General features: G+C 37.2%; 5 protein-coding genes across 8 annotated transcripts; all 5 read left to right on the forward strand.

The window, feature by feature from the left end:
* The first annotated feature begins 233 nt into the window (after positions 1-233).
* Positions 234-2,974, forward strand: abo (de-etiolated protein 1 abo). Its single transcript, XM_011312894.1, has 4 exons — positions 234-557; positions 761-1,808; positions 2,076-2,554; positions 2,752-2,974. Exons 2-4 carry the CDS (start codon positions 813-815, stop codon positions 2,933-2,935), a joined length of 1,659 nt encoding a protein of 552 aa, XP_011311196.1. The 5' UTR covers positions 234-557; positions 761-812; the 3' UTR covers positions 2,936-2,974.
* Positions 2,975-3,312: 338 nt separating this feature from the next.
* LOC105271375 (uncharacterized) lies at positions 3,313-7,083 on the forward strand. 2 transcript variants are annotated; one of them, XM_011312896.1, is made up of 8 exons: positions 3,313-3,532; positions 3,607-4,033; positions 4,387-4,791; positions 4,862-4,993; positions 5,308-5,644; positions 6,096-6,328; positions 6,472-6,640; positions 6,844-7,083. In XM_011312896.1, the coding sequence occupies exons 2-8, from the start codon at positions 3,639-3,641 to the stop codon at positions 6,988-6,990; spliced, it is 1,818 nt and encodes a 605-aa protein (XP_011311198.1). In that variant the 5' UTR covers positions 3,313-3,532; positions 3,607-3,638; the 3' UTR covers positions 6,991-7,083. The 2 variants fall into 2 exon arrangements, with proteins under 2 accessions (XP_011311198.1, XP_011311197.1); XM_011312895.1 differs by having other exon boundaries at positions 3,634-4,033.
* A 495-nt stretch (positions 7,084-7,578) lies between these two features.
* Positions 7,579-9,821, forward strand: LOC105271376 (uncharacterized). Its single transcript, XM_011312897.1, has one exon. The coding sequence runs from the start codon at positions 9,244-9,246 to the stop codon at positions 9,694-9,696; it is 453 nt and encodes a 150-aa protein (XP_011311199.1). The 5' UTR covers positions 7,579-9,243; the 3' UTR covers positions 9,697-9,821.
* A 4,526-nt stretch (positions 9,822-14,347) lies between these two features.
* Positions 14,348-25,071, forward strand: Dip-C (dipeptidase C). Of its 3 annotated transcripts, none has more exons than XM_011312902.1 (10): positions 14,376-14,454; positions 17,548-17,690; positions 18,087-18,282; positions 18,793-19,032; positions 20,484-20,545; positions 20,667-20,711; positions 23,232-23,501; positions 23,712-24,156; positions 24,372-24,523; positions 24,678-25,071. In XM_011312902.1, the coding sequence occupies exons 2-10, from the start codon at positions 17,551-17,553 to the stop codon at positions 24,754-24,756; spliced, it is 1,629 nt and encodes a 542-aa protein (XP_011311204.1). In that variant the 5' UTR covers positions 14,376-14,454; positions 17,548-17,550; the 3' UTR covers positions 24,757-25,071. The 3 variants fall into 3 exon arrangements, with proteins under 3 accessions (XP_011311205.1, XP_011311204.1, XP_011311203.1); XM_011312901.1 differs by lacking the exon at positions 14,376-14,454 and adding an exon at positions 15,542-15,613; XM_011312903.1 differs by lacking the exon at positions 17,548-17,690 and having other exon boundaries at positions 14,348-14,454.
* On the forward strand, positions 20,987-23,134 carry LOC105271377 (uncharacterized). The gene is made up of 2 exons (XM_011312898.1): positions 20,987-22,684; positions 22,769-23,134. The coding sequence occupies exons 1-2, from the start codon at positions 21,029-21,031 to the stop codon at positions 22,994-22,996; spliced, it is 1,884 nt and encodes a 627-aa protein (XP_011311200.1). The 5' UTR covers positions 20,987-21,028; the 3' UTR covers positions 22,997-23,134.
* Positions 25,072-26,056: the final 985 nt, after the last annotated feature.

Consider the following 26,056-nt stretch of genomic DNA (forward strand, 5'->3'; position numbering starts at 1 on the left):
CAAGGATGGTAGAAAATTTTTTTTTAGGGACAATTTTTTGAAAAATCATATAAAAAAAAATAACGACTAGCAAATATTTTTTATGAACTAGCAAATATCTTCAAAACATTCTCAATGAGGAAAAAAATGAAAATTTAAAAAATATCGACGAGGGGGGCTAATTGAACGGATCTAAATCCACGTGCTGATGTGCAACGAATAAAATCCAAACAACAAAAATGCATGTGGTGCCCCCTGCCCTGACATCAACAGCAATCAGCTGATCGAGAACCCCAAGAGGGCGAAATGTCTCAACCCGGAACCAAATTTTTTACTTATCGTTAATTTTCTACCTCGATATACCACTTAGCACTCAACTAATAAATTAAACTCATCAAATAAAAATTTCGTCCAACTACTTCAATTTTTATCAAATATAATATCGATAGAGTTAATTCTCCTCGATGTTAAAATTTCCCCGATTTTCTACCATAACAAAGTGATGAAGTGATTAATTTACTCTATTAATGTATCAACCTTAATTATTAATTGATTAAAGTGAATTAAGCAACAAAGAGGTAAGTTTCGACAAGTCGACTCGGTGTTTAGTTCAGTTTTCGAGGAATATCTCCGAATATAAGGGAAATATCAAAATTTTTGTTGATACCTTTTTTGTAGCCATGATTTCCCTCTAGAAAAAAGGTCCCTACAAGATCTCGCTGTCTCTAGTAGATTTCTAGATAATCCTCATCTCTTGGAAAAATTAATTTCACAATTTCAGGCTTGATGACTGGAAACGATCAGAAAGTGATGAAGACCGGATCGAATGATCGATGATGACCGAGAAAGAAGGAAAAATCGAGTTTGTGACGGAGGAGTGTCCCATAAAGCCTCGGAAATTTCTACCTCAGAACATCGTGATAAGACTGCGTCGTCGAGAGACAATCGGTTGTCTCCATCCAGGAACTCACGTTATAAATTCTCGACAGTTTTACCAGAATGTATTCCCAAATTATACGGTTGTCAACGTGGAGAAGCCCCCGTGTTTCCTCAGGAAGTTCAGCCCCGATGGCAGGTATTTAGTGGCCTTCAGTGCTGATCAGACTTCAATCGAAGTCTACAAGTACGAGGGTGCATCGGCTGCAGCTGAAATACTCGTCGAGTGTGGAGGAGAATTCGTGGGTGATAAGAACGATGACAGATCATTTTCCATCAGGAGCAGTATTTTTCACCGATTTTTTAAACCCAAATGCGTTGTTAATGTTGTGGACAGTAATGAGCAATTGAACAGAGAATGCAGTTTATTTACTGATGATGGACGTTACGTTGTGGTGGGATCAGCTAAACATATTCCTGAAGACTTGAGACCCCATTTTTACCAGATTTATTCAAACAATGAGGCCCTCACACCCAATCCTCGATCACCCCTCGAGGACTACTGCCTTCACCTGGTTGATCTGAGAGGTGGAAAACTCTGTGATACTAGACGTTTTTATACCGATAAAATTTATCTGTCCCATAATCAAGGGCTCTATTTGTACAAAGATATATTAGCTGTTCTCTCGGTTCAGCACCAGACCATTCACATTTTCCAGATACTCGATGGTATGTTCATCAATGTTAGAACGATTGGGAGATTTTGTTTGGAGGATGAAGCCTATCTGGTAGCATCTGCATGGCCTGGTGGCAACTCTCGGCCTTTTAGAGATGGAACTATTAATTCTCTCAAGCACAAACTATTGGTTTATCTCTACAAAAGGGCAGCCTACATCAGTGATAACGAGAGAAATCCCTACGAGCTTCGCAGATTCTATCAGTACTTCGATCAAGTAAGTGAAAATTCCATCAATAAATTATTCTCAGAGAATATCTTGGAATCCGAGAGAGATATCTAAATTCACATCAGAACCTTTTTCGTAGAACTCACTTCACTCTACAAAACAAGTCCTGATGACAATTGCGCTATCTCCCCTAGATTCGGAGATATTTCGCAGACGCTGAATTAAAGAAAAAGTTGAATTATCTTTTAATTCTGTCCTTTGAATTTTCTCCAACAAATTAATTGGAAAATAATTGTTTCTCATTTAATTTCGCAGTACAATGCCCTGAGGATGTGGAAGATGCAGCTACTGGATACGAATCACATCCTGGTGAGGTATGCCAGTGAAGAAGTAGCCACTCTTCAGGCAAACGATCCAAATGCTCACCCTGCACTTCTAGTTGTCTACGACATGGTGTCAGCTAGAGTTTTGGCAGCTTATGACAATGCCTCCTCTCACATGCTCACACAGTTGGAGAATTTCAGTGACTTTTTTCGAAATGCTGACTGCCAGTACATCTGTTCACCCTCCAACAATATTTACGCTAGATTGATGCAGCAGAGGTTTAAACAGACTATTGTATCAGCGAGGTATGGTGGTGTGACAGAGGCCACGAAGAGATTACTCTCTCAATTACCCATCTGTGCACAATCATATTCCAGCTCGCCTTACCTCGATCTGTCACTCTTCTGTTATGATGACAAATGGGTATCGATGATGGAGAGGCCCAAAGCCTGTGCTGAGCATCCAATCAGGTACAAGCAATCAATAAACAATCAAATCCTCAAATTAATTAATTAAGTGAATTTATCAATTATGCAGAAGCTGTTGCTATTTTTTCCTGCAGGATATTAAAGGTCTTGATATTTTATTGAAGGTCTTTGATTTGTCGATTTTGTTGCATGTCCAAGGGATGACTGCAATAATTTTAGAGTTTTTTTTTGGGTTTCAGGTTTTATGCTAGAGACTCGGGTCTCCTGAAATTTCGAATGTACGCTGGAATGCTGGGAAGGACAACTCCTGTCGTTGCCAGACGTCTCGTTGCATTCACTTTTCATCCGACTGATCCATTCGCCATTTCTGTTCAGCGAACGAACGCTGAATATATTGTTAGTTTTCATGTTCGTCATATTTGAATGATCTTAATTATTTTAATAAAAAAAATATTGAGAACATTTTATTGTTCATTTGAAAACGACTGTCGAAATTGAGCTGTCCTCGGAAATTAAATATTAAATGTTGCCTCCTTTTTATTAATTCTATCAATCAAATTTAATTAATTTTAATAAAAAGGTGAGACAGGAGAATTAATATTTTTAAATATTTATGTTTTTTACTTGAGATTTGAAGAATAGCGGGAAAATAAAAATGTAGAGAGGGAAATTGAATAATTTATTTAAAGAAGGCAACATTTTTGTCATCTTTTTTTAACAACAATTTTTGTAAGTTATGAAAAATGATAAATGACCGACGGCGATGGAAAACCAACAATTAACGCCACCTGACAGGACGCGTCTGAAATTTGAATCTTCAAAAAACCGGGGCGGTTTTTTCTGTCTTCACTTCTGTCATTCAATTAACAAAAAAAACTCCAATTAACCGCAACAATCCTCAATTACAACACTCGTGACATCACACTTCATTGCAAATCCACAGATAATTGATTAACCAGATGAATTCGAGTGGAAAATCTTCCCAGATGAAGTCGAGAGCCAGATGACTTTAATTTCGAGGTTAGACTTCACAAAAATATTGTAAACTAATAACAAATTAATTATGCGTAATTGCAATAAAAATTATCAGGAAGAATTGTCTTTTTGTCGTGGATTTTCAGGTAAAATGAGTATCACCGGTGCTGAATTGTCGTCGAGAATACGACAATTGTTGCCCAACAATTCGTACAAATTAACTCCAAAATTGTTAAACGACACGTGTGAGAATACATCGGTGCAGCCTTTTCTCAGATGGTTCTGCGAGCACGTGGGACAGGAGAATGTTCTCCTGAGGGAAGAGGTCCAGTTGAGAAAACGTCTCCAGGAGACTGGAGCCTTCCTTTCAGGTGAGGAATTGGAAAGAGAATTGATTGGAGCGATTGGAGAATGTCCCGAGCTCTTGATGCTCGTTCAGAGGACAGGGGATGGAGATGTTGGCAAGGAGTACGAAGTCGAGAAAGATGCATACGACGCTGATGTCAGGGACATCGAAACTTTGGAGTTGAGCTTGAAAACACTCAAGTGAGTATTATTCCAATCCTCGAGGAATATCTCCGGATCTAAGCGAGAAACCGAAATTCTCCCCAGGACATCGATTGTAGAGTAAAATCAGAGCTACAAAAAATTTAATTACTCAAATTTTCTCATCTCTCTTAGATTGGGAGATATTCCCCAAAAATGAGGTTTCTCTGCCATAAAAATCATTTTTCATTTTTTTATTAATCCAATTAATCTATTTAATATTAATAATTAATAAATTAATCCGTTTCTATTTAATAACGTAAATTTTTCAATCATTTAATGAATGTGAATGAAAAATGATTCATAAAAAAAGAGCGTGAAATGTTTGTTTTATTTATTTTTGTTATTGTCAGGGACTTGGAAAACCAATTGGAGGAAGAAATCGAGGCCGAAGAGGCTGATCTCCAGAAAATCCGCATTCAAGAATGCAAACTGTACGAAGATTATGCAGGACTCATTGACGGTTTCGACTCGGCATGTCGTGAGACCTACGATAACGTCCAGACACTCGTGGGAGTTTACGGAAATGCAGCCGAGAAGAAGGGACCTCCCATCGTGTGGACTCAAGTGCCTCTGGATTTATTCATAAAGCACACAGACACGTACAATAATTACTTGAGATTTCAAGTCAGCAGGGAATTAAAACAAATGCAGAACGACGTGCTGTCGACAAGTACACATGGACAATTAGGCGATGAAGACTCGTCCGAGCAGATGCAGAATGATAGAGCATACGAATTAATCACTTGCCAGAACATGTGAGGCCCAGAAAATCCCACAACACGCCAATAAAAAAATTCACAGATTAAATATTTGAATTTCTTACAGATTGATAGCATCGACACTAGAAGAAATTGAAGCTAGACAAGTACTAACGGCCACCGAAGCTGTTGCAACCCATGCCCTGGATATATATAATCACGGAGAAGTTAAATCCCCGGAATCTGTCGCTCAAATGAAGTGAGACCAATAATTTTCTACATTTACATTTAAAAAAATAATCGCTGAAAATCTTTGCGTCACTAATCGTCGATTATCTCGTCATCTGCTCGTTTTACGAGAAAATGTTATGAGAACTTTTTGGAGAGGATAAAATTTGCAACATAAAGTTTATTTTACATTTTTCTGTGGATCCACTGGTTGCTGAGATAATTCAATGCTTAGGGAGACGATAGGGAGAGAAGAGAAATTTCTCGCTTGTCGTCGGGTTTTTGTGTTTGTTCTTTGCAGTAATTGTTTAATTTTGGGTTGTCAGATGAAAAATTATTTTGCAGGGTGGAAATGGCAGAACTGATATCGCGACGGGATATCCTAGAGGAAACTAATCTTCTGATGGAGACTCGGTTGCAAGAGGCTGCCAATTATTACGGAAAATTCGTTATAACTAAAATACTCCTTGAGAATGGTCAGGCACGTCTGGAGCGCAGAAAAAAGCGGTTATCGAGGATGGAGAGGCTTCTGCATTTTGCTCGAGATATGGGTCATGCACATTCTGATTTATTGGCGATACTTATGCAAGTGCAATTGAGGAAACTCAATGAAATCGTTGAATTCGTTAATGACATAAGATATCACATCGCTGCTGAGTATATACATGCCTCCAAAAGATGTGTGAGTAAATTACATGAGAAGATTGATAAGAATAATTAATCCAGACATCAATCAATCCCCCAAAAAGTTTCTTGATCCAGTTATCAAAAGTTTTCTATAATTCTCCCAAAAACTAATAAATTTAACGAAAAAAGGTATTAAACTTTTTTATGAGAAATTCGATTCTCTAGATAAAATATTATTTCATGTTTTTGGATATGATCACTCGTTACCGAGATAACTGATCATTTAGGCGATAACTCGTTGGAAATTGAGACTAAAATTTTGGGATGGATTATTTTGTCGATATTTCGAGATAGAAAGGTGGTGGAGAAAAATAGCCGGGGACTTTTTTGTAGGAAATTTGATTTTCTACAGATAATGTTATTACGTATATTTTCGTAAACCTTGTGGTTTCCGAGATGTTTGGGAAATCGTGAATTTTCAATCATTTCATTGATTTGTTTTTCAGGAATTCATGGAAAAAGAGCAGGAAAAATACAGTTCGATAATAACAGCACCGTCATACAAACAGAATATTTTCAACGAGTTATTTTCATCGTTGCTTCTTGGAAAAGAAAAACCGACAGACGCATTGGATTTATCGACAAAACAATACGATGAATTGCTGATAGAGAATAGAAAAATGAAAGGAGAAATTTTGGGGGTGGATTTAGACCGCAGAATCGATATGCTAGGGCCCCTGTGAGTGCAAATCATTATAAAAAAATATATTAAGAACGAAATTTAATTATTCATTGCGTTAATTTAAGTCAAGTTTTAATTTATAGTTCGTTTGTGACTTTCTAATTCGTTTCCGACTTTGAATTTCAATTTTTATCCATCAGGGAAAAAGATGTTATGACTCTCTATGATCATGAGACATCGGAGGGGATGACAAAGAGTTTCAAACTGATGCCTTACAAAATAGCCACTCAACTGGAGGAAGTGACGAGTAATGTGGAAGCAGCTCAAACCGCTGTCAATGAGACTAGGAAAAAATACAAGGATATTGTGGTAATTCAACTTTACCTCAGCTTCAATTATCGAATTACTCAATTAAAAGGCGTCATGAAAATGTAGAAATATTATCTAATGTTCCTCGAATGATATTTTGGTATCACCTCCTTAAACCATTAATTTCTGGTGAATGATTCGTTTGGGGAATTTAACTCGCAATTATTTCCCTGGATTTAAAGAATAATTGCATTAATTTTCAGACAAAGACTGCAAATGGCTCCTTGGAGCGTGAGAAATCAATTCTCTGGCAGAGATTTCTATCCGACCCGGAGACCCTGAAGGCTAAATACGACGAGGCCCAACGAATTGTCGATCGTTCCCACTTCGTCAATTCCCTGGACTCCTGAGTATCGATTTTCTACTTTTATAATCCCAAGTGTTCTCAAATTATATCATTAAACTATCAATAAAAACTACGAGAATTTTTAAATTAACAACAATTACCGGTGAACCGTTTCTCTCATCTTCTCTCATCTTCTCTCTCATCTCTTTCAATCGTATCAGTGCTCACTATCTCAAAAACCACTCATTTTACAAAAAAAAACAAAGAAAAAATGAATTTTTCCAATAAATCCCCTCACTCGAGTAATCACCACGCGTCCGTGAATCACCTCCCCCCACATCCGTTGATTTTCGTGTGACCTTGATCCACGGCATCCAGACACCCCTCCCCCATGCCCTTTCCCAAACTCCCAGCTCTCGCCGGGTGTTCCCTTCCCACGATATTCCACCAGAGCATAAAGAGCCATATCCCCATCAGGACTCCCAGGACAGCCGAAAAATAAATAAAAATCCACCACTTCCACCATCAAATCCCATCCCTCCCTCTTCCCCTCTCGTATCCACCACTCCGCCATTTTGTGGTGGAGTCCCTCCAAAAATACCGTGAAAAAATAAAATAGGAGGGAGGTGAGAAAAATAAACAATTGTACGTATGAGTGACGAAAAATCATTGACTCGTGGATGAGAAAAAGAAGAGGATAAAATATTTATCGATCACAACTCCGGAGTTAACGGTTTGTTTACAACGCGACGTGTCGTTGTGCGCATGCGCGAGTGATACCAAAACAATAATAACAGAGTAGAAAGGTTCATGGCTGGTGTTTGGTCAGAGTAAAATCATCCAGCGTATGACTGGCACCAATTTCATCATCACGAGACGCTAAATCCACTGAATACCATTGCTGATGTGAATTAAAATTGCTGGAACAATTTGGGGAAAGTGTCTGGGACTCGTGTTGTACATTATTGTGGTTTGTTTTTCTCAGTGTTTGTGAAACAACATAAACAATAACGCAAGTGTTTTGAGGACTCGTTGGAATTTATTTGGGTGAATTTTTGCGAATCGTTCTCCCGGAATTTTTCGCAACTTCAGCTTCAAGGAGGCAGATTGCAGATATTTTGGAGGAGAGAATCCAAAATTTGGGGAGATATTTGAGAAAATACTACATGTGTGTGGATCTACCGGAAACCTCGATTAGGTACAGTAATACACATTGCAAAAATTTCGCGGTGTTCAGTGAAATAATTGCGAGAACTAGTGATCCAGTGGCTTTCTGGGTTTCGAGGGATAAATAAATAATATAAAAGTGACGAGTATTTAAAAAAAAATACTGTTGTCAAGAATTGTGAAGTCTGAAAAAATCCAGAAGCTTCTCGCCGACTGTAAACAACAGAATAAACACCAGAATAAACAACAGAAAACATCAGCTGAAGACAAACGATGGATAATAATAAATTGAATCACAGTTAGAAAAAAATCAAGTGAATGATTCATTGATAATCGTGCAGAGGGTTGAGTAATTTTTGTATCTCAAAATACGGAACTGTGGGCTCGTAAAATTGAGAAGACTGTAATTTTGTCTGACGAAATATCTCGAGGCAGAGTTTTTGTGTGCTGGGAGCCCGACGGTTGGATGAGAAAGCCGTTAAAAAAACCTAAAATCCTTCTTTCTCATTCGATTATTTCCTCTCTTTCCAAGAGGCGCGTGTTGGAGGCCTTTAACTCCCATTCATTGACGCACGGATAACCACGAGTCATAATAAACAATATTTCGTCAGTTTGTGTTCTTTTTTTTCACTGACTCAACCGAGTATAAACACTGCAACGTACTACAGCTTCAACTACTCATTCATTATTTTTTAAATTATAAAATACAGGATTGGAAGGAGAGAATTGTTTTTTTCCTCTGTATCAATCACGCGCTTTGTGATTCATCCGTGTTTGTTATTGCCTCATGCATTGCACGTTGTGAACTGTTTAAAAAACATTAATTCATAATTATAAACTGCAATTAATTATTTAAAATTAATTGAGAGGAATAATTGACTCAACGTGGCTGAACTACTTGTGAAAATAGTGACAATTGACAATTTTTCATCTCCTGGGAAAGAGAATCGAGAACAATAATTGAAGACTGGAAAATTGATTGATAAATAAACAAAATCAGAGTTGAAATAAATATTTTTTTGAAATAAACTGATGGAAAAATCAATGCTAGGACATCCAGAGGAATAATAAACAACTGAAAATAAGTGGTGAGGTGATAAAATTGGAGTCTCGTTGCTGTTGGATAGATAAATCGTTGAGAAATAAAAATATGCCGAGTGCTGAGGAGTCGACGTACCGCTTCAAGGTCATCCCTGAGACAACGCAAGACTTCCTGACAGGAGACGTCGATCTCCTGGTCTCACAGATAAAGAAGAATCTCCGTCTCTCATCACTGAAGGCAAAATCAACATTTGACCAGAGGCGAGTTGCCCCTTACCTCGTCCCTTCGAGAAAACTCAGGAGAATGGAGTACAGATTGCAAAAGGGTAGGGAAAAGACTGAGGATGATCCCTACAAGAAGCTACGGGAATTACTCGAGCAGGGAAGACTCATTAACGAAGCTGTCAAGAAACTCCAGACAACGAAATTAGAGGATGTCGATGACGATGAGAACGAGAAGGACCACGTCGAGGGCATCCACAGAGTCTACAGGAGAAAGGACTACTATTACGACTCTGAGGATGAGCCACTACCTGATTTTTACGATCCAGAGGTCTTGTGAATTCGTTAGCTATTTTTTTTTTCCTCGTGGGAGACAAATAAATTTGTGGGGTATTATTAATTGAGGGGATTTTGATTCCTGGAGGAGATTGTGAGGACTTTGTATACGAATTGTGAAGAGAGATTGAACGATTGAGTCGTTTGCGATACGAGGGCTTTTGTTATCGGGATATTTTGGGATTGGCTGGGTGGATTTTCGGGAATAATTTTTTGGTTTGAAGGGGATTCTGAGGGGATTGAAATGAGAGGTGGATCGTGAGAATCGGATCGATGGAACGGGAGATATTCGCGGGTCGGTGGATCGTTAAATTTTTTTTTTAAGAAAATTTCTGGAATTTTTTTTTTTCGGGATTTTTGGGTTTTTTTTGGAGGGGTGACAGGACCGTACGACTTTTTCTTTTTAATTTTTTCGTCTTTAATTTTAGGGGAGAGTTGAGGGTGTGAATTGAGTTTTTCGGAATATCTCGAGATCTGGTGGAGCTTTTTTTAAAAAGGTCGAAAGGACAATTTTATATCTTCACTGGGTCTCGAGATATTTCGGGATAACTGCCAGGGGAAAACAGATCTCAGTGAAAAATGTCAATCTCGATGATAATTAATTGAAAGAATTCTTGAACATTCATTCTCATTATTACTAGCTCATTGTAATGGGGAGGACACGAGTGATGGTGAATTCATTAAAAATTCCCCCTTTCACTCGGTTTTCCCCAGTCTCTGTTGATAATTTAATTACCTTTGAGTATTCAGGACGATTTGAACAGTTAAATGAGAGAATTACAGCGAGAGGGAAGTAACTCGAATTTATGGAATAGCTTTATACATTTTGGTAGGGGAATGATAGACGAAGGCGAGTCCAAACTCAATTTCCAGTTTTTTTTTTCTTCAAACTACTGTAAAATTATAGAATTTCCGAGGAATTATCTGGAGTTTGTCCAGATAAAAGATCATTCCTCTGGAATATTCATATTCTCTGGAACTACGTAAAACCACTGGTTCCCGAGGAAGAGATCGAATAAATGAAAAATTAAAAAAAAATTAATTATGTTTAAATGAGAAATTTAATGGAAATTTAATTGGATGAATTTATCGGAATTGAGTGAAAGATGGATAATTGATTGAAAATCAATTTCTGGACTTGTTTCCTTTTGCCACTCACCTGCAGATATCAATTGTGCATGTTTTAGTGCATATCAATAAATATTGTTCATTGATGCAACAAATTAATCGTTTATTTTTACACAGAAGCGCAAATATTACCGCAATTTTTTCTAATTCTCATTTTGTTCGTCAACATGTGAGGTATTACTCACGCCACTGAGGATGAGCCTGTCGATAAACATCGAATTAATGACTCACTGTTGATTAAACTTACGCGATGACAGGTGGAATTAATTGTTTTTTTATTTTTCAATTGCGCTTCACTGCGAAAAAAAAAACGTTTTCGCATCAATAAACCTTTACGAATCCTGGATTTTGCGTTAAAATGTAGGATAGAAGATATTCGAATGTGTGTGGATGATGAATCATTTTTTTTTCATACTTTTCTGTCCATTTCATTTGAATTTGGAAGTGAAGTGGAGAAACGTGACGATTTCCATTGAAACTTCTCGCTAATTGGACGATTATCTCGTCAGACGTTGATTGTATGAGAAAATGGTGTCGACATTTTTTGTAGAGAATTTTACGAGCTTCAAAAAAGGCTCATTGACTTTTTCTCTGACACCAATAGTTCACATGATAATTACGAAAATGTCACGTGCACTTTGCCACTTCACCCCTAATTCACGATTGCCTGTAATTTTTTTTTTTCAAGGCACCAGTGAGGACATTTTTTTTAGTTCAACGTTGTGAGGTAAAGTGTTAAGGAAAATACAAAAATATATCTCGTTGTGATCGCCGGGTATTGTCGGCAAACCTTGTAATTATAGAATTAAAGATAAATCAAATATTTAAAGTTCAAATCAGATTCTGTCTCATCTCATTATCAATATTTATCCCTTCCTCTTCCAATAATAATCTCCAATTACTCGATTTAAATACTGAGTAGATCACGTTTATAGAAACGCCGAATATAATAATAAATGTGATAATAATTTTTAAAAAACAACAGAACGATTTTAGAAGACTTTGAAAATTGTTTGAAGGAGTTTTTCTCGGTTCAAGGGATTTTTAACTGTCATTCCTTCTGGAGAATTGTAATTTCAATTTCTGTGGATAATCATCGAGTTATATCTTTGGTTTGATGTCAAATGAATTGATGAGTGACAATTGTACCAATGAAAGACCTCGTTTCGTCGTATTGGCAATACTATTGAAAAAATATACGATTGCGTTATGCAGACAAGTCGCGTTGCCTCAATGGAGTAAAAATAAAACAATTTTTTCTTTTCAATGGCCGATGGGAAGAGTCTAGAAGGACAGTTGTAGTAATTTTCAATGGAGTTGTATCCCTGGGTATCTACGCCCTTGGGAGCATTGAACAGAATGAAACTGAAAAACGAGCAAAACGGATGCACAGGCGTTTTCATTTACTCCGGGACTTGCAGGTACCCACGAAAACTCATTGTTCGTTAAATACAAGTTTCTGGTCATTATGGGAAGAGAGAAAGTATACCGGAGGTCCTTTCAGGATTTGGGAGTCCTGAAAACCTGGGGAAAAATGAGTCGAGAAGGTTTTATAGGGTTATCTCGAACAGGAGGGGTGTCACAGAAATTTTTGTGAAACACTTTTTATGGAAAATTTTGTGGACTGTAAAAAATGTCTTATCACTTTTTTTTATAAGAGCAATAGTCTCGGAGGTATTCGGCGAGAAAGGGTTGTGTGAATTTTGGAGTGAGTGAGGCTTTGCGATTTTTCATCTTTTTGAATTCTTTATTATCTCGGTAGGGGAGGGTTTTAGGGGGAAATGTGATAAGGATTTTTTTGTGGGGTATTTAGAGAGCTAAAAAAAAGTCCAATTACTTTTTTCGATGAACCTCGCGGCTCCGGAGATATTCACGAGTTTTTTTGTTGAGTGCCCTTATTTTAGGAATTCCTCTGGAAATCGGGGTAAAGTACTTCGTCAATTATTCGTACCTTTCAAAAATTTTCTCATTACATTTGCAATTTCCTTCCTCGACTAGAACCCTTGCGTGACTAATATCACCAAGCTTACCAAGAAAATCAACCTACATACGTCGAGTGCTTGCACGTCATACAGTAAACAATTTTGCGCAACTGAATACAGTATTTACAGCCTGCAATTTCTCAACTCTTCCCCACGAGAAAAAAAGGCATTCACATCAATTCACAATCATAATTTGCCGACCATCATTCATTTATAAAAAAAAACATTCCAAACAATAAATGTTTCAGTTAAAAACTTGAACCTTTGATTTTCCGAAGACATTTCTCGATTTACCTCATGAACTATTGGATTTACGGAAAAAAATGATAATTCATTTATGTTGGAAATAAAATTCTCTATAAAATCTTCCTCTGCCTTTTTTTTCTGAACTCAATGGCTCCGGAGATATCCCGAAATTTCGACTGGTTTTTTTTTGGGTGTAATTATGGGGCGGTGATTTAGTCAATAAATTAGTTTTTCCCATCGTTAACTCGGATTTACAAATAAGGCCTCGAGTCAATTGTAAAAGTTTATATTATTCATCAATAATACTCTTGTTTCTGCAATCGTAAACAAGCAATGAGACGACCTCGTCCGCAAATTGACGGGGACATTTCTATATCGAGAATTGCCTCAAGCTAGTGCAGACAAAAAATTCTTGTTTGCAAGTAAAATTTATTTTTTTTGTGTCATGAATATCTTTCTGAATCCATTAGTTCATTTGTCCGATTTTTTGGTCAATTCGTATTAAATTTTTAATTAAGACTAATTTCTAGTTGAAAAACTTCTGATGAATGAATTTTGCAATTTTTGCTGACAAATTATCCGGAAATTAAGAGAATAATTGGTTTTTTGATTTGATTGTTCTCTGTAAATTATGAGGCACCATTTTGACATTGAATAATCAATTACGAATTAACGCCCCCGCAAATATAATCGAAAATTGCGAATTTTAAGAAGAATTTGAAAAATATCAAAAAACGAGATGATGTTATTTTTACTGTTTGCAATTGTTCAGTTATCTCATTAAAGACGGGTTGCAGAGAAAAATATCATAATATCTTTTTTATAGAAAATTCCCTGGACCACAAAAAATTCCCATTACTTTTTCCGATAAAATCAATAATTACAGAGATACGATCAAAATAAAATAAAAATCTTCATGATTTCTCGGCCAATCGGCAATTCGAGCTTTTCTATTTTCTTCATTCATATTTATTTATTAATTTATTAATAACTCAACCTACAATGGACTATTCACATACTCTTGCATAAATATTAAATGTCTTTTCATCTCAATAATTTTTTTTTTAGTCTTTGCCGTTTAATCAGCATAAATTCAATAACTTTCAGGTACCAATTTATCTTGTCCATAATTTCCGTCTGAAAAATCCGTCCCAAAAAATCGAAACGTCTGATTATCAGAAATCAATCGAACACCCAATAATCAACTGCTAAATTACGATTATCAGACGCGATATTTCTTAGCAAAACAAATAAGAAAAGAGGTAACAAAAAAACTGAGGGAATCGACCGTTGGAGCATCAGTTTTACCGTCAACTCCGTGGAGTTGACATTTCCAGGAATTCAGTGGAAAAAGTGGGGGTAAACATCTGTTAACTAACAAATATGGCCGCCGGAGAGCCGACCACGTAAGTATTTATGTGACAAATAGCATCATTCCCTGATAAATTAATAAATCTCTCCATTTAATGTACCTCTTCATCGATTCACTAATTGTTTATTACCCTATTTTTAATTAGTTGTTTTTATCGTTCGTTTTTTATTAACGTCATTTGTTTATTTACGTCGTCCAGTGCCTCGGATTTTGTTATCTGTCATATGTCGTTGACAAATTTTTGATTGATTGATTGATTGATTGATTTTTCAATAATTAGTTGATGATTCTGGGGTTTCTTGTATTTTTGGGGTTTTTCGGGGGTTTCAGGGGTTAAAAATGGTTTAAAGAATTCATGGGTTTGGGGATTTTAGAGGAATTCCTGAGGAATTCATTCGAGAATTCGTTGAGGACAGAATGGTCGCGGATTTTACGAATTTATACTGATTTTTTTTTTAGTTTGATGGCAATTTTTACTGGAGTTTTGGAGTTTTGTTTGATTTTTTTTTGAGGTTATGGGGATTTGTTTACTTTGTAATAGAATTTTGTGTAGATTTTTTTTTTGCGTAAATTGTGGTTTATAAAAAAAAAAATTTTATAAGGAAATATTTTCCCTGAATTATCAAAATATTCTTGCAATATTGCGATTTTCGACCTGCGGTTTCTCGTTTTGAAAATATTATATTTAAAAAAAAGTTGATCTTGGATTTTGGAGAAATTGTGTATAAAAATGTATTTTCCTTAATTATCCATTAAACCTTTTAGATTTCTCTCTTTTAGAGACAATTGAGCTGTCAAAAAAATATATGTACATTACGCTAAAATATATGAATTATAATTTCACGTTTTTTGTTATTAATGATTGTCATTATAATTTGTTATTAATGATTGTCATTATAATTTGTTATTAATGATAAAAAAACTACTCAAGGAAATCAGTGGAAGCCAGTCTTTGAAAATTCGTAGAATAATTAATTTCATTTTTTTTACTAAAGGTGCAAGTCAGATTTGAAAATGTCTTGTTAAATTCTTCACTTGTCGACGATATAATTGGCCAATGACGAGAGATAACTCTGTAATCGATTATCGAAGAAGATAGGGGAAAATAAATGTATTCCTGTACGTGACACGTCGTCATGGAAATATTCGGTGGAGTTCGTCGTGGACAATGGGAGGACTGCCAGACGAATTTTGTCAGTGCAACCTACACGTACCACAAATATTGAAGTTTGTTAAGGCTTTCACGCCAACGGATCCCGATTTGAGTTATCAAACTGTTATTTGCACTTCGCCCCAAAAATTACGATAAAAACCCATCAAACATCCAACTACACCAAAATGTTCTCTGAATTTTGAAGATAATTAAACTAATTATCGAAACCATTACATCATTTCATTTGAGAAGCCGTTAAAATCAGAGGAATCCATTTCGATATCGATTAATCGATAACTATTTGGTTTAGGAGGAAATACCAAGAGATCTTTTCTGTGGGAAATTTTATCAGCTACAAAAAAGTCCTCTCACGTTTCCGCCTAAAATCGACGGTTTTCCTGATGAATTAGTAATTACGAATGAGAAAAGTATCAACTTTATGTTATCGCTCCTCGAAGTTTTGATATACACCGATTGATTTACAATAAATTACTGGTTTTAGACGAAAATGTCAAAAGTTCTTTTTTCTCAGAAATTTAATAAGCCAAAAAAAATGTCCCTAAGGCTGCGCCCTCAAATCGATAGCTCCCGAGATAAATCGATAATTGCAAAAAAACGTCGATATCTCCTACTGGATGTACTCTTTTTATTTATTATTATTTTCTGCTGTTGATGAGATGAAAAAATTCCTCTGAGGAATTTCGATTGATTTCCCCTGCATGCGTATAATGAATCATGGATATAGTATCACCGCAATGCTCTGAAAAATAAGGAATTGTTTGGAGTTGAATCACTTGCGGAAAGTGCACTCGAACTTCTCGTTCCACTTGTTGATTTTCCATGTTCTTTCTTGTTCTTCATATTAACTGTGTCATACAGAATGATTCATGTCTCCATCACGGATATTTTCGAGATGAGTGTCTCAAGTTCAGTTTTGAAAAAAAACTGCGACGCGATTCACAACTTCAGATTCAGATTCAGGCGTTTTCTCAACATCAGGGAAAGCTCCTCTGCTGGTCAGGATTTATTCCTGATTTTCAGGAATTTATCAGCGGAAATTGGTAGCGGAATTATTCCTTCGTTGAATTTTAATTGATTTTTTGAATTTCATCCGGCTTGAACGGCTTAATATGATTGTGAATGTGAGAGATTTCGGGTCGATGGAATTTAGTTTTTATTTTCGCTCTGACGTCGATTTTTTGCGGTGGGATTTTGCGTAAAGGTCGCGATTCAAAACGTTGACACTAAACCGGTTATACGACGTGGGCTGTCGAGGATTTTCTTTTCGGGTGATAAATAAAGCGGGGAATGGGCGCGTAATTATGGGATGACACATCCGATGAAAACTGAATTTCGTGTTACGTCCTGAGAATTTTCAAATATCTCGAAAAGCCGCGGATTTTCAAAGAAATTTCATACCACCTTTTTTGTCCGGCCAATCATTCCCTACAAAAAACGTTCTATGACCTTCTCTGTACCTCCACTCATTACAGAGATAATTAGATAATTACCATTAACTGAATTGCGCAGAAAAATAATCCAAGCCAAAATATTTGTTTTATAATTCTCCGCCGATCTCGAAAACCACTGGATTTGGATAAAAAGCTTACTCAAACTTTTTGTAGCAAATGAGATTCTCCCGCTAGAAAGTTATTTCACTTTTTTCTGTAAACCCAATAGTTTCCATGATAATCGTGAAATAAAAACGGGAACACAAAAAAATCAAGAGCATAAGTCAGAGTAATCTCTACCGTAATCCCCTATCCATCTCCGGAGATTATTTAATCATCACGAAAATCACATCTCGAGAATTCCGAATAATTTACAACAGGATTTACTATCTAATCCCATCATAAAAAAAATAAATATCAATCATAACGAGGGGTGAAGACTGAATAAGAAGTCGAACGGAAAGTTGCATAATTCTATTTTTGATATGAAACCTGAACTTTCTCCATTGAATTGTTCCACCAGGAAATGACGAGTGCAGTGAGGACTTTACTCGTTATTTCGTCGAAACGACGGCTTTTTAACTTGTCGAGGGCATATCCGCTGTTTTCATGGGGAAGAAATAGAAGTTTCTGCAGAACTTCAATGAAAATTCATTCTCGCCCTCAGTACGTAAAAAAACAAGAATGAATCATTATTAATATTTTTCATCCCACCAAACAATAGAAAATTCACTCGAAATAAATTGAATGAAATGAAATCTCTTCTATTTTCCTAGTACAATGAAAATATATAATATATTCACAACATTATATATTTTCTCAATTATTTATTGTTGTTTCCGTGCTTGATGAAAATCCATGGATTGAAACATAATAAACATTTTTAATAAATAAACCGTAAATTGTTAAAATCAAAAATTCTAATTAAAAATACTTTCCCTCAGTGGCAGGATGATAAATTGAATTTATTGATGCGGTTAACAAAAGGTTTTTTTATAAATGAATTGACGATAATTTTTAATCAAACGATCATTCATGTCCGTTGATTACTGCGTGTTTCAGATGTCCGATGGAGTCCCATTTTGTACGTGGGGATCACACCCTGCGTGTTCCAATGTCTCTATTTCGAGATAATCGAAATCGTCTCGTCGATGCCCTGAGGAAGACCCCAGGGCTCGAGGAAAATGCCTTCGTCGTCCTCCAGGGAGGGGACGAAGTTCCATTCAACGACACAGACATCAACTACGAGTTCAGACAGGTGAGAGATCCCCTAGATAATTCCCTCCCAGTATTTTCTTATCAATTATTCAGGAAAATAACTGGTCCAGAGGAATTTACTCGACTCAAATAGTCAGAATTTCTCTAATCATCGGCCACTTCCGCTCGGCAACTGAAAGCCGTTGGTTCTATTTGTTGTTCCCTTCCACCTAGATCTATCTGACTCGAAATAACTCGTAAATTGTTGGAGCCGTTGACCTGGTGGTAGAGGATTGAAGAAGGCAACAAAATATTTATTGATCTTTAAGAATTTTACGAGATTGGAACAACATTTCAAATTTAATTTCTCATTCTTCATTAATTTTTCATTTCAATTGAATTTTCAAATGTTGAAATTTGAAAAATATTAATTAATGAATTAATTATTCTGTTTTAAATTTACTTTAAAATAATCAGATGTCGAATTTTCGAGATTTCAATATTGGAATTGAATGACATTTTTCAGCTTGATGAAATTTTTAGAAAATGATGGAATTTTTTTCTGTTGAAGGAATCATTCTTCCAATGGGGTTTCGGTGTTGAGGAGCCAGGATGTTACGGTGCCCTCGATATAACATCCGGCAAGTCAATTCTCTTCTTCCCACGACTACCAGCTGAGTACGAGATCTGGTGTGGTAAACTTAGTACACTAGATGAATTCAAACATCGTTATGACGTGGACGAGGCGTATTACGTTGAAGGAATAGCGCAGGTGTTGAAGAAGAAAAATGCCCAGCAAGTACTCACACTGGTGGGTTTTATCCAGAGTTAAAATTGACATCCGTTGAATTATTTCACTACCAGACACCTTTCGGGTCATTGATTCCATCAATTATTTCGTTACTTATTCTGTTCAATCGAACGAACAATTGTTGTTGAATTCTTTCGAGCCACTTTCATACGTGTAAATCAATTATTGATAAGAGGAAGAGTCCACATAAGTCGCTGAATTACTGGCGATTTTTTTTACAACGTATGAACCAGAAAGGGAGAGCTCTGACCTCGGGAATAATTAGTTACTTTTCTGTAATGTGGAACGAGATTTATTTTTAGATATTTCTACCGACTCATCCTTTCTTCCGATTTCAACTATTTTTGATATTTGATTTTTGCCATTTTTTTCGGTGAAGAATCACGGTTAGAGAAAAATTATATAATAACTTTTTGTCGGGCTTTACAATCTCGCCGGAAGAAGTCTTTTCACTTTTTTTTCTAGATCCCATTGTTTTTGAGATATCCGCAAAAAACTCGTTCTAAAATTTATGTGTAAACTCGTCGCTTCTCAATTTTCGTTAATTTTCTTAATGCGATTTTTGGAATTTTATCACTGAAGGAAGACATTGAGAGAAAAAAATTATGAGAACTTTTTGTAGAGCTTTAAATTGTCTTCAAAAAATGTACTATCACTTTTTTCTCCAGATCCGATAGCTTCTGAGATATCCGTACTAAAACATCAGCGATTAATTTCTGACTCTTTAGTGTTCCACAAAATAAACAAATTCTATTTTTAAAAAAACATCGATCAATGTCTTCAGTATATCGATGTATCTCCACGAGTAACTGCTTATTTTCCTCGACCCCGATGGCAATCACGTTATGCCATGCATTTGATAGCCCCGAGGCAGTATTTTTCCCTCGCCTAAAACAATTTTTTAAATCCCAATTTCCACCCGAATGTTTCTCCGCATTTCAAACCGCTGGAAAGAGTTTTCCAATCAGATAAGACCTTTCCCTGAGCCCTAGATGTAGTCCGAGATGTAACAAAAAGATAAATCGAGCGTAATTTCGTCGACTATTGCATTTTGCAGAAGAAATCGATGACACGTTAAACCTTAGTTGGTCTTTATGAACACAGATATGTATTCTATAGATTATTTTTGCCTATTTTCTCGAAAGTGCCTGTTATTTGCATACGATTCACAATTCCGCGAGTTTCCTTCTGGTTTTATTGAAGGAAAAATACAAATCAACGAAAATTTTTGATCCCACAAAAAGCAATTTTAATAAAAACAAATTGAATTCATTCCAGAAAAGATTTTCTTATTGTATACTTTTCATATTTTGACAGGATTTCTTTTCATAAAATTAAACTCTTTCTGGAATTCCCTTTTTTTCCCTTTCATTCCCTTTTTTTTACCTGCGTTAATCCCGATTTTTAAAAAATATTCTACGCAATTTTTTATTGTTATTGTGGATTTTTAGAGAGGACTGAATAGCGACAGTGGACTTTTTGCCAAAGCAGCTGAATTCGATGGAATTAATGAGTGAGTGTTGAGTAATTATATTCAATTAATGAATTAATTAATTCCGGATGAGCTCTAGATTTAGGATTGCAATTAAAAATGTCTAAGATTACAGATTAATTATGAATTCTATTATTTTCAGCTTTAAAGTTGATAACGAACTGCTGTACCCCGTAATCTGTGAGTGGTACGTATCAATAAATCGATTCACTAATTATTCCAATTAGTTCTTCTCTCGATAATTTCATTAGGAAACCTTTCAATTTAAAACTTTCTATTTACTTAATTAAAAAAGATATTTAATCAGAAAAATCTTCAACTTTTTATGATTAACTCTATAATTAACAAAGATTAAATAGCATTCATCCCAGAATTTTCTAGGAATGAATAAACACGAGAAATTAATAACCCTTAAAAAAAAATGGAATCCAATAAAATCGACAGTCACCCGCGACCTGGTGCCACCTTCACCCCAAAATTCCAGTCTAACCCCTGAAAAAAAAAATGTGGAAACGCCTGATTCCCTGTAAATATCTCCTGAAGCCCCTGAGTATCTCCTCCTTCGCGCCGTCAACGCTCCTCCTGCAAGAGGGCCCCTGGATCCTGGAGGCTCCACTGCTGATTCCACTGACCTCCGACCTCTCAAAATTCCCAGTCACCCCGCGAAAATCCCTGCCCCTTCCAAAACCGCCGCAGGCTCCAGAAAAATCCACCGTACCCCCAGAAATTCTCGTTAAAATCGACGGTGTGACCTTCCTGGAGGCTCCAGAGGCGAACGCCAAGCGCCTCCAGAAGCGAATAGAAATAAATACCGAAGATGGAACTGCTATTCTCTTCGGTGCACCGTCACCCTCCAGCCCTCAAAAATCCTCCCTCTGTCGACTGGAGGATGTTCCCCTGAACGTGAGATGCCGCGTGTACCTCCAGATCCTCTCCAGAATTCTCCAGAGCGAGAATTCACTGATCTACCACGAGGAATTCTCCACCTACTTGTACGACCAGTACCGCTCGACGCGAAACGAACTTCTCCAGGACGTCGTCGACACGATTTCCAGTCTCCAGGAGGACGATCTCCTGCTGGAGGGGCTGGCCCTCCTCTCCAAGGATCGAATGAGCCCTCCACGCAATCCCTACCGCGACAAACTCGTCGACGAGTCTCTGACCCGAGTGACGGCTGGAGAATTCCAGCTGGAGAAGATAATAAAACTGATAAAAACAATTTCGAATTATCACGACAGGAGGTACCGGGAGGCGATCGATCTCCTCTGGAGTGGAATCGAGGCGAAACAGCACGAGATAACATCGAGGAATTTTTTATCCCTGATGAAAATTCTGGATTATTTTGGAGAGAGTCAGAAGGTCGTGAAGATAATCTGCGAGAAAAAACTCCAGGAATTCTGGAGGGAGCTCAATGCCTCGGAGGTAGGGGAGATTTTGAGGGTCTTCCAGGACTCTCTCTCCTCACCGATCGTCTTCGAGTGCCTGGAGAAATGGTCCAGGCGAGGCCTGACCTCTCCAGCTGGAGAGGAGGACGTCATTAATTTTGTCAAAGCCCTGATATCCACTGGAGTTTACTCCAGCCACTTCGAAACTGCCCTCCAGGAGCTTCTGGAGAAACGGAAAGACCCCAGTCCAGTGCTGGTCTCCAGCATCATGACCTACTGTCAGAATCTCAGAATCAGGAATCCAGTGATTCTGGAGAATTGCGCAGGTTATCTAGCGAAAAAGGGGCTGGAGATTCCGGAGAATATTTTGGCGTCGATTTTTGTTCCCTTCGGATACCTCAATTACAACGTGGGGGGCACCTTTTGGAGGGACCTGGAGAAAATTCTGGAGAAAAAACTCAGCAAAATGAGTCCTAACGATGCGATAAACGTTCTCTTGTCCTGCGCTTATCTCCAGAAATTCTCCATTCAGTTCTCCAGTAAAATTTTCAAGTCCAGATTAATGAGACGGATTAAATCGCGGGAGGTCTTGAAGCAGAGGATGAAGCTGCTGGACAAGTCACTGGCTATCGAGTATCAGGATTATGTTCAGCACTTTGAGGAGGATAAACTGGAGAAATCGGTGGCCCTCAGGTCGAAATTGCGGAGGGTCTTGAACCTCATCTACCCGAAATTGGTGACAATTTGTGGAGAGGAAGTGATCAGCAAATCCGTGGTGATCGGGGAGTTCCTGAATCATCACGATTACATCGTCGATGCCATTGTCCATGAGACTCCAGTGACCTCTCCTCTGTTCAAGGTCAACGAGGGTAGGAGAACTGCAGTCCTGATTCACTTGCCCGAGGATTACTGTCGCGGTACTGACGTCCTGATCGGCCCCAAGGCCATGAGAATCAGGCACCTGAGAAAAATGGGAATGCAGGTAGTCACCCTTGATTATTCCCAAATCCTCAACTGGTGCGGCGAGGACGAGGGCCTGGAGGAGTACCTGAGGGAGAGATTCAAAAGACCTGAAGAACCTTTCTGAGGTTTTCCATTATCCCTCAACTTCAATTCTAAATATCTCGGTAACGAGTCGCTCCATGGAAAAATGATGTGAGACTTTTTCCTTGGAAATTTGCCGAGCTACAAAAAAGGTCCCTAGAATTTTCCCAGAAAATCACTCGTTCTCGAGATAATCGCGGGGGAATAGCGGACGGAGTGGAGTGAAAATTTGAGAATTTGAAAATCAATGATGAAATGATTTTTTTTTTTGGTTTCAGTCGAGTAATAAAATCCCCCCAGGAGATCGAAGTCCTCCGGTACGTCGCCAAGGTCAGCTCGGATGCCCACAAAGTCGTTATGAGAAACGTCAGACCCGGTATGACAGAGTTCCAGAGCGAATCCCTCTTTAAACATTACGTTTATGCAGTGGGTGGATGCAGACACGTGTCCTACACGTGCATGTGTGGCTCTGGGAATAATTCATCAATTTTACATTATGGACATGCAGGGGCGCCTAATAACCGAGTCATTAAGGAGGGAGATATGTGGTAAAGTCACAACACTATTTATTCTCATCCCTTTTAAAAAAAACACGCAATGCCTTCATTACAAATTAAACGAGGTAAAAATCGAAAAAAAAGGATGAGAAAAATAGAAAATTCAAATAGATAATTGAAATAGCAAAAGTTGTCACTCCCTGACAATAATCTCATCTTGTCTGCACGTAATTAATTAAAATCCTTGGATTATTCTTTCAGTTTGTTCGACATGGGAGGAAATTACTGTGGCTACGCAGCAGACATCACATGCTCCTTTCCCTCGACTGGAAAATTCACGGATGATCAGAAGCTCATCTATAACGCAGTTCTCAGTGCCAGGAATGCAGTGATTGAGGCAGCTAAGCCTGGAGTCAGCTGGACAGAAATGCATCTGCTAGCGAATCGAGTGATGCTGGCAGCATTGAGAGATGGTGGTCTCCTGTGTGGAGAAGTTGAGGATATGATGAATGTGGGACTCAATGAGACATTCCAGCCTCATGGCCTTGGTCATCTCCTTGGTCTCGACGTACACGACGTGGGGGGCTATCTCTCGGGTTGTCCTGAGAGATCTGTTAAGCCGGGAATACGAAAACTCAGAACTGCAAGGACACTTCTGGCTGGAATGTTTCTCACTATCGAGCCAGGATGCTATTTCGTTGATTCTGTGAGTCATTCATCAATCCGTTGATCAATTAAATTCATCGAATAAAAATTTTGTCTGATTAAATTTTTATTCAATGCAATATTGATATTCAGTTAATTCTTCTATTAATTGTCCCGATTTTTTAAAGCTGATGACAGATTTTGGAATAGCTCTTTTCTTTATCATCAAAATTGATGCAGAAATAATGTAATTAATTAATGATTTATGTTGAACAGCTGTTGAATGCTGCTCTCTCGAATCCAAAGCAACGTCAGTACATGGTGGTGGATAAAATCTCCAAGTTTCGTGGTTTCGGTGGCGTCAGGATCGAGGATGACGTGTTGATAACTGATGATGGAGTGGAGAACTTTACTCAAGTCCCTAGAACGTCAGTACCACTGTTCCTCATTTAAATTGTTGGAATTCTCACTGGGACTTTAGACTTTCCCAAAGCTCTTTCCTCTTGAATGTGCAACTCATGCCAGTAACGAGGCAACCAATTATCGTCTGAGTTTTTTTCTCAATTTCGTTTTTTTTTACAGTGTCGAGGAAATCGAGGCCTGGATGGCACCAGGACGTGACAGTCTCAAGTTGATCCACGAAGAGATGATTCCCAATTAATCAATCCACTCAATCCCGAAATTCATATTTTTTTACATTTCAAATACTTGAGAATCACTGCAAATCCTTCTGTTAATATTAGGCGAATGATTTTTTATTGATAAAAAATTGATTGAGATTGAATTGGATGGTGAGATTAATTGAGATCGTTGGGGATTTATGAAGTCCCTGATGTTCTCTGTGATTTTGTCTTCCATTCAGTTAATTTTATTAATTTTGTTTGTGAGAAATCGATAACTATCAGAATTATCAGAGCCTTCCAATTGTAGGAAATGTGAATACTTGAATAAATTTAAAACCGCTATGAAATCATAAGCAATCGCTCTCCCCTACGATTCACTCTAGATAAGAAATCCAGAAAAAAGTCATAAAAGTCAGGAACTGATTTTTATCTGTGCCATTTTAGAGTTTGAATCGAGAATTCAGTCATAATTATAATGAGATGTTATCATTGATCCACAGAAATTGAAATTTAATTGATTCATGAAAATTTTCGGTCATAACGAAACAATAAGAACATGAATTATCAAAAACTGCCGAAAAAACAATTAATAAAAATTATTGAGATAATGTATGAATTATCTGATTATATTTCTAATAAATTTCGAATGGATGAACTGATCTGTTTTTCAATTTTTCAATTGAGTTCCTGTTCTTTCGATCGTCTCAACGAACAACGGGGAATAATTCAGGAGAAAAAAACGGTTTCAATTGAATTGAGAACGTGCGTAACAGCACATCACATCACATCATTTACTCAAGAGTTTCGCGATACTTAAAATGTTCAAGTGACCAACGTCATTCTCATATTTGTACGGTCATTGTGTGAAATGAATAGTACAATTGAATTGCTCACGGTCGTTCAGACGTTTTCGAGACCCTGAGGGCTTCCTGATGCTGTTTATATTATTGAATCATCAAATTTTTCCATCAATTTACCCTCATAATTCAGGAATTGGCATTCTTATACCGGTCGAGGTGATAAAATACTTTTATCATTGACTTCCAAGAATTATTCGTGCGTTTAATGGCTTTGGAGCGGTGGAAATAGTGCGGATAAGTTAAATTTTACTTTCTGACGCAAATCCTTTTATATTTCAAATTTTTACGCTCAAATAACAATTTTTATAAAGCTGCATCGCTCGGGAATTATTTATCACCGGTGAATTTAGCGGTTGGGGATCGAATTGCGACAGGAAATTTTTCTTGGTAAAGACGAGAAAATCGTTGTTTAATTAATAATTGTACGAAAGGGATTAACGTCATTACCACGAGGAGAAAATTCTAAACATGACGAGGA

This window comes from Fopius arisanus, unplaced genomic scaffold (assembly GCF_000806365.1).
Source record: "Fopius arisanus strain USDA-PBARC FA_bdor unplaced genomic scaffold, ASM80636v1 scaffold00109, whole genome shotgun sequence".
Taxonomy (NCBI): Eukaryota; Metazoa; Arthropoda; class Insecta; order Hymenoptera; family Braconidae; genus Fopius; species Fopius arisanus.